This window comes from Dermochelys coriacea, chromosome 1 (assembly GCF_009764565.3).
Source record: "Dermochelys coriacea isolate rDerCor1 chromosome 1, rDerCor1.pri.v4, whole genome shotgun sequence".
NCBI lineage: Eukaryota > Metazoa > Chordata > Testudines > Dermochelyidae > Dermochelys > Dermochelys coriacea.
The window spans coordinates 199294317-199307028 of NC_050068.2; the positions used below are offsets into that span (position 1 = coordinate 199294317).

The 12712-nt window shown below is 41.6% G+C and overlaps 1 protein-coding gene across 3 annotated transcripts in view; it reads left to right on the plus strand.

The window, feature by feature from the left end:
* The window catches only part of TBX19 (T-box transcription factor 19), a 59799-nt gene that overhangs the window by 15621 nt on the left and 31466 nt on the right, over positions 1-12712 (plus strand). For 2 of the 3 annotated variants that reach the window (XM_038403926.2, XM_043511578.1), the window contains 3 exons: positions 3988-4176; positions 5872-6007; positions 7281-10681. In XM_038403926.2, the coding sequence (XP_038259854.1) occupies positions 3988-4176; positions 5872-6007; positions 7281-7512 (557 nt within the window). In that variant the 3' untranslated portion in view covers positions 7513-10681. Of the gene's footprint in view, positions 1-3987; positions 4177-5871; positions 6008-7280; positions 10682-12712 lie in introns of those variants that run through there. The other variant, XM_043511576.1, reaches the window with a different exon arrangement.

Consider the following 12712-nt stretch of genomic DNA (forward strand, 5'->3'; position numbering starts at 1 on the left):
ACCAGTGGGACCCCTGGATGATCGAGATACAAAAAGAACACTTAAAGACGACAAAGTCATTGTGGAGAAACTAAATGAATTCTTTGCTTCAGTCTTCATGGCTGAGGATGTTAGGGAGATTCCCAAACCTGAGCCATCCTTTGTAGGTGACAAATCTGAGGAATTGTCACAGATTGAAGTGTCATTAGAGGAGGTTTTGGAATTAATTGATAAACTTAACCGTAACAAGTCACTGGGACCAGATGGTATTCACCCAAGAGTTCTGAAAGAACTCAAATGTGAAATTGCGGAACTATTAACTGTGGTTTGTAACCTGTCCTTTAAATCAGCTTCTGTACCCAGTCACTGGAAGATAGCTAACGTATGCCAATATTTAAAAAGGGCTCTAGAGGTGACCCTGGCAATTACAGACTGGTAAGTCTAACGTCAGTACCGGGCAAATTAGTTGAAACAATAGTAAAGAATAAAATTGTCAGACACATAGAAGAACATAAATTGTTGGGCAAAAATCAACATGGTTTCTGTAAAGGGAAATCATGTCTTACTACTCTGAAACCTACTCTATTAGAGTTCTTTGAAGGGGTCAACAAACATGTGGACAAGGGGGATCCAGTGGACATAGTTTACTTAGATTTCCAGAAAGCCTTTAACAAGGTCCCTCACCAAAGGCTCTTGTGTAAATTAAGTTGTCATGGGATAAGAGGGAAGATCCTTTCATGGATTGAGAACTGGTTAAAAGACAGGGAACAAAGGGTAGGAATAAATGATACATTTTCAGAATGGAGAGGGGTAACTAGTGGTGTTCCCCAAGGGTCAGTCCTAGGACCAATCCTATTCAACTTATTCATAAAGGGGTAAACAGTGAGATGGCAAAGTCTGCAGATGATACTAAACTGCTCAAGATAGTTAACACCAAAGCAGACTGTGAAGAACTTCAAAAAGATCTCACAAAACTAAGTGATTGGGCAACAAAATGGCAAATGAAATGGAATGTGGATAAATGTAAAGTACTGCATATTGGAAAAAATAACCCCAACTATACATACAATATGATGGGGGCTAATTTAGCTACACTAATCAGGAAAGAGATCTTGGAGTCATCGTGGATAGTACTCTGAAGAAGTCCATACAGTGTGCAGCAGCAGTCAAAAAAGCAAACAGGATGTTAGGAATCATTAAAAAAGGGATAGAGAATAAGACAGAGAATATCTTATTGCCCTTATATAAATCCATGGTACGCCCACATCTTGAATCCTGTGTACAGATGTGGTCTCCTCATCTCAAAAAAGATATACTGGCATTAGAAAAGGTTCAGAGAAGGGCAACTAAAATGATTAGGGGTTTGGAACGGGTCCCATATGAGGAGAGATTAAAGATACTAGGACTTCTCAGATTGGAAAAGAGGAGACTAAGGGGAGATATGATAGAGGTATATATATAATCATGAGTGGTGTGGAGAGAGTGAATAAGGAAAAGTTATTTACTTGTTCCCATAATATAAGAACTAGGGGCCACCAAATAAAATTAATGGGCAGCAGGTTTAAAACAAATAAAAGGAAGTTCTTCTTCAGACAAAGCACAGTCAACCTGTGGAACTCCTTGCCTGAGGAGGTTGTGAAGGCTAGGACTATAAAAAGGTTTAAGAGAGAACTAGATAAATTAATGGAGAACTAGATAAATCCATCATCCAGGATGGATAAGGGATGGTGTCCCTAGCCTCTGTTTGTCAGAGGATGGAGATGGATGGCAGGAGAGAGATCACTTGACCATTACCTGTTAGGTTCACTCCCTCTGGGGCACCTGGCATTGGATACTGTCGGCAGACAGGATACTGGGCTGGATGGACCTTTGATCTGACCCAGTATGGCCATTCTTATGTTCTTATTATGGACATAGGATGTGCTAGACTAGATGGCCACTAGTCTTATCCAATCTAGAATCCTGTCACTGATGGAAGCCAGTACTATAAATACTTCAGAGGAAGGTTCAAGAAACCCTGTAGTAGGCAGTTATGGGATAATCTACCCACAAGGAAATTTTCTTTATAATCCCCGATATTTAGAGGTTTGCTTGAGCCTGGCAGTTTGAGACTTATAACCTTTCCAAGGCTGTGTTCTTTTTTTGTTTATTTAGTAGTATAACTCTGGAAACTCTTGTTATCCCTACAAATGTCCCATCATTATCACTGGGTGAATGATTCATAAAATATAGAAGGGGTTGTGGTTCTTATTTTATTGAAATTTGGCTTTTCTTCCATTCATAAGCTCTGATATTGGTGAAAAATGTTTTCTTTCCAGATTTTTCACTGAAACATTTTTACTGACATATTTTGCTTCTTGCCCATTCCACAAACTATTTTGATTTCATTTCCCATTATTATTTCTAATTGCCACCATGTACTTTATAATCAGTCACACTGGCAATTCTGTTCCCATCTCTAAATGAACTTTGGATTGCCCATCTTGCTTGTTTTGTTCACTAATGAAATTGTTTGTACAAATGCCCATGAACAGACTGCATTATGAGGTCCCATCCATAGCGAACAACAAGAAGATATTTAATTTGCTCAGTAGTTCACAAGAAAGTCACAGCTATCTGCTCAGTATTAATAGTGGGTGTTTTGTGCATCATGGCCGTCCAGTGTCTGGAGGCCTACAGAATAAAACTCTTCTACTTCAGTTTGATTGAAGAAGAGCCTTTTTATTTCCAGTAGTAGGTACATCTGTTTGTGTGCCAGAAGGCCCTGGGTTCACGGTCTTCCTTACCATATATATGGGTAGCTGGCAACTATGCTGTCTGTATATACTGCACACAATGAGTGTTACAGAATACGTAGCCCATTGATGTGCAGCATATGGAATTGCTTGAGAGGCAGTGAGTTCAGCATTGTGGATAGGTGTAAAGGTGTCAAGTTACATCATTCTTTAGAGAAATGCCAAACTGAGGTGCAGTTTGGGTGGATTCCAGAAGGAGGCACATCCAGCTCTTCTCAGACCAAGGAATAGATGAGTCTTCTGTGTGGCTTTTGAGGGAAGTGAAAGTTGGAGTGAGGGGCCAGGAAGCGATCCTAGAAGACAACTCTATTCAATATAGATATTGATATGTCTGACTAAAACTAAATTGCCTGTTAATTATAATTACATAAATGGTGTCATTTAAAAAAAAGACAAATGAAACCCATCTCCTGATGTTTACCCTGGCCCTGAGGATTAAATTTGACTTGTAGCCTGTATGAATTTTGCTCATAACACATAATGTACAACTAACATAGGGTACATGCTTCTGCTTGGGCTATTTGAACTCCAGGGTATGAAAAATTCTCTGAATTAGCAAGTGTCCCTCTAAAATCTGAGTGGACAATCAATACATGGAAGTGCCAGGTTAATAGCCAAGATCTCTTGCTTTGTAATCTTGGCAGACTTTGCTAGGGGTTGGTACCTTACTATCATCTTTTAAATAAGAGGGCAAACTGAGGTCCTGACTGTTTATGCTCATTAAAGATCCTCTGGTACTTTTCATAAGAGTAAGGTCATCAACTCTGTGTGCAGGCCGAATTACACCTGTAGGTAACTAACTTTGTTTTCCTAAAGCTGCCCCCCTTCGTTTGAATACTGTAGTATTCTTCACATCCTGCCTTAACTGTTGTGTAGTATTGCTCTTTGCTGATGAGAAGCTGCCATGTTCCATCCTAGGTTGCATTTCACTGGGGGAGTGAACGGCTTCCTTTCTAAAATTTATAAAGTGCTGGGGGATCATTTGGGATGAAGATGCTATCTAAGAATTAGAAATATTGTTATCTGGTGTCTAAATGTCTTTTTGGTGGCTTGGAACTCATTCTTTGGTACAAAACAAATGCCAGGCAACAAGCAGGTTTCCTACTGTCTGGAATTCTTGTAATCTGGCAGGGTACATTTCTGGGAAGCCTGGTTACCCTCCTTATTCAAATTTTATTAATTTTGCTTCCTGTTTCTTCCTTTCCCCTCGCAGTAGGTGGCTGGTTGATTTCCAATCCAGATGCAGTGTGTGCAGCAGGAAGCTCTAATTATCAGTATGGAGGAGCTTTGTCTCTGCCTGCCCCACATTCCCACCATGGCTGTGAGCATTATGCAGCCCTTCGAGGGCATCGGGCTGCACCATATCCTGCTTCATACATGCAGAGAAATCACTCCCCAACAGGTAGGTCTGCAATGTCTCCTCACATACAACCTGCACAGTTCTTCCTTACATTAAAAGAAACAGCAAAGCAAAAAAAAAACCAGAAGTCAGTGGAGAGAACCCAATGTGTGTCTCTTCTGTAACAGTCTGCACTGAACTCTGAGAACAAAATAGTTCCTGAACTCCACACACAAGGAGAGTATTCAGAAATATAAAGGTGCAGTTCACAGAAAACAAAAGTATAAAAGTTAGAGGTAGATACGTCACAAAGGCTAACTAGGTGAAGATAGATGAGAATGAGAGAAGGAGAGCAATTATTAAGGGAATCTTAAGAGCTGATTTGGGAACAGGTTTTTGTATTGTCAATATGTCTTTAGAGCCACCTCTGCCTGAAGATTCTTTGAGGTGCTCTACTGTATCCTATTCAGTCCTTCATCTTCCTGTTGTGATTGCCAATTAATAACAATCATGGTGGCAGTTTCTCTGATATGGATACATGTTCACACAGAACAGGACTGAGAGCATCAGTTTGTTTCATGTAGGTCATTGAACAATCAGCAACTGGTGGTAACTTTGCTCATTATCGGTTTAGGCTGTATTTGAACTGACAATGCTAGAGATGAAAGGTTCTACATCCCATTTAGAGCAGGTCAGAACTCAGAATTTCTGTTGCATGGGAAATGCTAACATTTCCAAATTTGGTTTCATTCTGAATCAGAATGAAAAACAAAATTAAATCAAAAGTTCCTACAAAACAAAATTTTTGATTTTTGTTTTTTTGTTTTGGGTCAGCCAAAATGTTCATTTTTTGATAAAATTAAAATTTCATTCAGATTTTGACTTTTTAAAAATTTTAATATTAGTCATAAGTAGAGCTGATTGGAAATTTTCCATTGAAACTTGGCTTTGTTGGAAAATGCCAATTGTCTAGACCAAAATGTTTCACCAAATCTCTTGCAGATTGCCAAAACACAAGCAAGTTTTCATTGGAAACCAGCTGGTGTTCTGTTGTCCACAGCTCAGTGCCTGGGAACCCGCCAGCCCTGGCGTGCTGGCTGGTGCTGGGTCTCTTGGGCTGGTAGGGTCTCTGCTCCACAGCTCCGGGGCAGACCCACCAGGCAGACTGCCTAGAGCCAGGATCCTTGGAGCTTTCAGGGTGCATAGACCCACAGTAGCCCTACCAAGTTTCCCAGCTCTGGTCCTGTTATGAGCCTGGAAGCCCTGGGATATCCAGCTATTCACTCAGCTCTATTTATCATATAAAATACATTTCCAAGCAAAAAATCATTTTGAAATGAAAATTTGAACCATTCTGTTGCGATTAGGTCGGCATGGAACACATCAACCTTTTCAAAATGCTCATCATTTTTTTTCCAAACAAAATTTAGTCAAAATCGACATGTTCCCATGGAAAGTTTTGATATCAACACTACGGCATTTTCCAATGGAAAAATGTTCTGTTCAAAATCATTCAGCCAGTTCTGGTCCTGTTACCATTGCTCTGCCATCCAGATGAGTGTCGTGATTCACTTTTTGAGTGAAGGAAACATGAGTAGAGTAAGTTTGTTCTTCCCTGTGTGCTTGTCATCTCAAGCCCATGGGGAGGAGCCTTTATTAGCCAATTAGATTCTCTCTCAGTCCTGCCTGTTTTCTACATTCCTTTATTGCCTTGCAATAACTTGGTATAGTCACCAAACTTTTGTGTTTCCTCCAAAGGGAATCTGATTGAGAGCGCTAGCAATAATGTGCAGATGTTTCCAGGACACGATAGCTGGACTTCCTTACCATCCACTCCACATGCCAACTTGCTTTCAGTACCACATGCCAAGGAAACTGCCACTGCTGGTCCTAGGTAAGGTTACAGTGGAACCATAGATATTAGAGATGGGACAAGCCCAGCGGTTTCTCCTTCACTATGATTAGGCAGTATGGCTTGGAAGCATGAACAAGGGTTTAGAACTCAAGATTTCCCGAGCAAGCCTAGCTCTGCCACCGCCATATTGCATGGCCTTACCCAAATAACTTTATTTCAGTTTCCCAATCTGTAAAATGAGGACAATAATGTTTACCAGCAGGGTTTGTGAGGCTTAAAGAGTTAATCTTTGTGCTGTTCTTTGAAAATGTAGAGCACTAAATAAATGATAATTAGTATTATCCCCACCCTTTATCTAGTGCATAGTTGGTCCCTTTAAAAGAGAATACTTAGTCAAGGGAAGGAGAGGAGCGAGTGTGAGCCAGTACCTAGTGTAGGAATGGGAGTCAGGACTTCTGGGTTCTCCTTCTAACAATAGGAAGGCATTTGATCCAATGGCTATATAAATGGGACTGGACGATAGGACTCTTGAGTTCTATGCCTGCCTTTAGTGATTGACCCCAAGAAAATCATGCCTGCATTTTTATAAGTATTCACTATTTGTGGGTTCCTTATTTTCTGGGTGCCCAACCTGAAAATCCTGGCTTGATTTTCAGAAGTGCTGAGCACCTTCAACTCCAGCTGAAATCAATGGGAGCTGCATGTGTTCAGCAGCTCTGAAAGACAACATCTTCTTTCAACACACACAAACTCAGGCATCCAAAATTAGCGGACATTGAAATATTTTGGCTTTAATCTTTCTGTGTAAAATGAGGATAATAATACTTGCCTCTCCAGGGCATTGTGAAGTCCAGTTCATAAGATGTTACAAAGGTATCAAGTATTGTTAACAGAGAAGTTGAAACATTTTGAATTTAGAAGTTTGGATGAAGATTTTAATTTTAAAATTCTGAAAGTCACTGGAGAAAACGTTAAAAAAAAAAAGTCCTCTCCTTTGTTCATCAGCTGCCAAGCTGGTGGAACTTTTTTCAAAATTTAGAACTATAAATCTTTTCAAATTTCAAAATTAGCGTCACATTTCCTCCCTTTTCCCCCAAACCAGCCCTAGTTCTTATTGGGTTTTCACATAGGAGTTGCCGGTTGAGACCAATGGTCTGCTGAGTCTAGTATGCTATCACAATAGCCAATACTGGGTAATGCACTTTACTTTGCCATGTTGTGCCATGGGGACGGGGGTGGGGTGGCGTGGCGTGTTAATCTACTTTGAAATACCTCTTTAAGTTCTATTATGGTTTACACTGCTTCGTTCCAGCCACTATCCCTGTCTGTGGACAGTCAGCAACAATGCCCTTAATGTTGCCAACCCGGGGAGTGACGTGAATGGCAGTGCTCCAGGCATGTTCCTGCGAGGTAACATCCCTTTGCCCACCACATCTGCCTCGATGCCTCTGCAGGGAGCAGCCGTCAGCAACGTGGAAACACCAGGGGAACCCACTCTTGCCAGACTAGCTGATTCTGCCTGGACATCCTTGCATTCGTTTTAACGGGCGGGAAGCTCTCTAGGAAGGTTCAACTGGATCCGAGCAAGATTGACAGGACAAAAACACCTCCTACAATCACAGTTCAGGGCAGGGAGAGGACATGCACACAAGGAACCTATTTCAGCAATGCACCAGATTCCATGATAAACCTTGCACCTCTCCATTTCCAAATGAGCAATGAAAGATTGAGTCAAGGGACCTAGTGCAAAGGAGGGGAAGAGTTAGAGGGGAGCTGGTTTCTTCTTGTACCATTCAGCGCTACAGCAGACTATGACTGATCCAAGTCTTTAGAGTCAGTTTGCTTCCATGTCAAAGCAAAGGGGCCAGAGATTCAGGTCCCAATGAAACAGAAGTGGCAGCTGAGTATTTTAATGGGATTTCAAAGGAATGTTTATTGTAATTTAGGCCAGTCGCAGTTAGATTGCTGGCAGGGACCTCATAATAACAACAACCAGAAACAATGACATCCTCATACAATCTCTGAGCAGCATTTTAAAGTGGAAATGCTGTCCAGAAAAGCCCTAGTGTTCTTTACTACTTGTTTTATGAAGTTCGTAAAATTCTTGAAGGTAATGTGGAGGAAATTGCCTTCTGTATCCCTAAGACACTCCCCTCTAGTTTCACCTGCATAGGTGATATTCTTCCCTTCCTCTCCTACAGCTGTTGTGTAGTCTTTGTGTGCTATAAGAAAACCTAGCAAGAAGTTATGCAAACTGCAGTTTTATTTCACTGATGTGGAAGTGGGGACAGAATGCAGTAAACTTCCCCATAGGTGTGTTAGCTCTATAGGACTGAGAGGAGAAAAAAATGGATCAGAGTGATTACGTACATATAGGCCCAGGCCCACAAAAGGTACTTAAGCACCTAAGCCCCAGGGTTGGCTGCACTGTGATCCACAAAATCTTGTAGGAGCCTAAACTTACTCAGCCCTTAAATTACTGCCTCTGGGCACACACATGGCTGCCTCCTTATCTCCCATCTAAGTCCCTGGGACCCTGCAGGGTGAAAGGGTTCCAGTAGAGCATTTATACCACAATTAAACAAACCATTAGCCTGAGCCCTGTGATCTGGAATCAGCTGGCATCATGGGACTGAGGTGCTGTTTTCTAAAAGATGTAATATTTGGTGGAAGATAAGACAGGAGCCAAGCAGGGGGTAGCCCTCTTTTACTTGGGAGATCTGAACAGTTTGTGTAAGGACATCCGTTTCCCACACAATGGACAGAATGGATTTCCCCAGTCATATCAGCTGGGTTAAATGTGCCAGCAGGCGAGGTGTGTTGTTCCTCAGGGAAATGTGCAAATGCGGAGAGGATTTTGAAGTGGCACTTGCTCTTAAAGGCAACTCAAGAGAAGAGTGTGAACAACCACAATTGGTCAGGATCTCCGTTCTACATCTTGTCAAGTGTTGCTGATGCCACTGTGTGTGTGTGTGTGTGTGTGTGTGTGTGTGTGTGTGTGTTCTGCAGACATAATCTTCTGCCGAGGTACAATGGGATGGGTGCCCAGATTTTCCCAGAATGCACTCATCAAACATAGGCAGGCATGGCAGCATGAAAAGCATGGATATGGAGCCATGACTGACACATGGCTCTGTTGTGGGAACAGCTGTGTGGTGGCACAGTTCAGCCACGCTTGTTGTAATTGGCTTAGATGAGCATGTCAGGACCTGGTTCCAGAAGCATGGTTGTGTGGCATATTGAGGACTGTGCTGAAATTGCAAACTATCACTTTAAGAGCAGGAGGGTTTCCTGGTCCTGCATCCAGCCTCAAGAACTCTGTAGGGAGGCTGTGACCAGCAGTCAGTCTGTAGTCAGCCAGCCTAGAATAAGCTGGAGTGAGTTGTGCCTCTCTGTTTTAGGGAGCAGCCTGCTTTGTGTCTCTGCTCTGGTTTTGGTTCTTGTGTGTTATCGTTCTGAATTCTAAGAAATAAAGTAGTATTACATTGCAACTTCCAGCAAGAACATTTTATGTTTTTATCCAACTTCTTTGTGCATATGCTGTGAACATAACAGGTTACACTTGTATTGTAGCTGGGGCTACAGAGGGCAGAGCGCAGCTTATAAATCATCTTTGTTTAGCTGCACAGTGCCATCCACGCCGTCTGGGGGCATTGCCTAAGTGCTGACCGAGATGAAAAAGCATCAGCTATTGAGTGGCCAGCAATACTTCTAGCAGCGCCTTGCTTTCTCCCCCAGCCTGTGACTCCAAATCCGTGTTGGCATCAGTTTGTAGTGTGTGCACTGTGCAAGTATCAACTCAACCACTGGTGATTCCTTGTTTCAGCCCTCTGCCCCTTTCCCCACTAGTGAGAGACACGGCTCATCAAACCCACACCCTAAGACGTTCAGTTCCTAAGTTCTCATGTTGATCATTTATTTTCCAAGACTAAACTTTTTTTTGTGTTTGGTGAGACAGTTGAAGCACGTGCTTCCATGGGCAGATGATTATTTATTTAGAGTCAGGGATACCATATTTATTGCAAGTGAGATTTTTATTTTATTCTCCCAGTGTGAAAATCTCCTAATTCTCGATGGAGGATACATAGAAGGAACCAAAGAGTCGCTAGGAACTCTGCAGTGCTGGAGTGCAGGCAGTGCTCTGTCTGTCCTTAGAAAGTCCCATTTTTTTTACTTTATACTATTTGACAGTCTCTCAGCTTACAGTGTAATGGGGAAAAGTGGTTCTGTGACATTGTGGGTTTCCCATGACAAACAGGATACAGAATGTGCATGGAAACCAAAAGGCATCCTGGGGACAGCCGGAATACCAAAACACCTTGAATCAGACACTGAGGGAAGACCTTCCAAAAAGCCCTTGTATTTCCTTTTTACCATATCATCTAAAGCTGTAGGTGGTGCTCTGGCTCTAACAAACTGAGTGGCCCTTTAAAAATGCCTTTGAAATGTTGCTTACAAATAGCTATGATTTGTAACAGCCATTTGTTTGTGTGTTTTTCCTGTTGCAAGATTTCTTTTTAGAAAGGGACGAACATGGTCTGGACAAAAAATAGAATTTTGACTTCCTGATGATGAGAGGTTAGCAGAAATCACATTGAAATATTATGGCTTATGGTTTAATATGGCATAAACTAGCCATTTGCTCTATCTATTTATACTGTGTTTGTCCCTGTCGTAAGTGAGCACCTATACAATGCAATCCTGGTGCTGTTCTGAATAACTTCATGCTTGTCTGTCTGTACATATGTACAGAAAGGTTAATTGGATCTTCAGAATGGCCAGACTTTTAAATTGTCCTTGATTATGAGGTGAATGGGGTGTTCATATCATATGTAATTGGAGTGGTAGGATCATAATAGATATAGAAAAGTCCCATTACATGATGGAATCCATCCCCTGCTCGGGAAGATGACTGTCCCCCAAATCAATTTCATCATGACTTATAAGATGCAGAATTTGCACTGTGCCCTCAGATGAGAGGCTCAGAAGAACTAGGTTCTCTTTCTGGTTCTACACTGACCTAAAATGGGACTGTGGATAGGTCTCTGCCCCTGCTCCCACGCCATTAGTCTGCTATAGGTCTTTAGACTGTAAATTCATCAGGACAGGGACTGTCTTTTACTGTGTGTCCGTACAATGCCTAGTGCAGTGGGACTCTGGTCTCAAGTGTGGCCTCTAGGCAGCTCACAGCAAATTAATAACAATGTAATAAGATATTAACTGTCTCCATATACTGGTTGTGTGTGTGTGTGTGTGTGTATATATATATATATATATATATATATATATATACAAGGTTTGCTAGAATTGTATTAATGTATTGATAAGGATAAAATCAATTAGTAGAATTCCTTCATTTCTAAAATATAAATTATTTCCCCACTGACTATATATATATATTAATTGAGTAGGAAGATCATTTGTAAATTTTTTAAAAATGGATTTTTTGGGGGAGTTATTGAGGCATAACTCTTTTCTATTGATTGTGGAATAAAGTACAGAAAAAAATGTTTAAAGAAACTTTCACACTGCAGCACCTTTGAAAGAAATGGCAGCAGTTTCAAAGCCACTAACTAAATTACACAATCAGTCATTTTCTGGGAGCCGATTGCAAATATCTGTGCGCAGGTAAGAGATGTTTCCATCCCGGCTCTACTTGTGTTGTGTATGTAGCTGTGTAACAGTTATGGTTTTGATTTCTGTGATGTGCATCTTTGCATTTCTTGGGGTCTGATTTTCTGTTGCCCTGGATCTTGTGCAGTCATTTACACTGATGCCAAGTGGGTGTAAATTGCTTCCACATCAGAATAGTAGTATTTTACATCCACGCTGCAGTCACTTTCCACCACTGTAAATAAATATGCAATGTGCAGCGCAACAGAGAATCAGGACCCTAGAATCTGGAGACAGCTATTACTTTGGGACCTCTACTGAGGTTCTTCCCCTTTAACTCACTGAAGATAAAAAATTGTGTGTGTGTGTGTATAATCTGTCCTCCTAACCATTCATTTAGCTGTAACTGGCAGTCTGGAAAATGACACAGTTCCAAGTCTAATGTGATTGACTGTCCCCCGTTCCCACTCTGCCCCTTCCTATGAAAATCCCTCTGTGCATAACCAAATACCAGGACAGGAAATCAATTTCTGTAACATATGCTGTTGTATGCCTATCAGTTCTGTGCTGAACAGCCAATCCTATGGAGGAGAGAAATATTGCTCTAGGTACCTCATGTCAGCATACAGTGAATGCCTCATCTGTATCCATTTAAATTTAAGACTTCAGCAACCTGGAGCAGATTTTCTCAAGGTTGCCCATAGCAAGAACTGTACTTCTGGGAGCCTGTAGGTCTTTTCAATGACTTGTCTGTTAAAAGGGTTGATTTAAGTGGACAACTTTACCAGCGGGTGCCCTTTCCATGGGGATTGCTGGAAAGCAGTGTGTGGCTCTACCACTGACACTGTGATCTTGGATATGTTTGGTGATAGAGGAACTAAGCCTGTAAAATAGGAATAAAAAGGGGGTATTGATCTCCCTCTCAGCCCTGGTCTACACTGGGCATTGAGGTTGAATTTAGCAGCGTTAAATCAGTGTAACCCTGCACCCGTCCACATGACGAAGCCCCTTTTTTCGACTCAAAGGGCTCTTAAAATCGATTTCCTTACTCCACCCCCGACAAGGGAATTAGCGCTGAAATCGGTTTTGCTGGGTTGAACTTAGGGTACTGTGGATGCAATTAGATGGTAT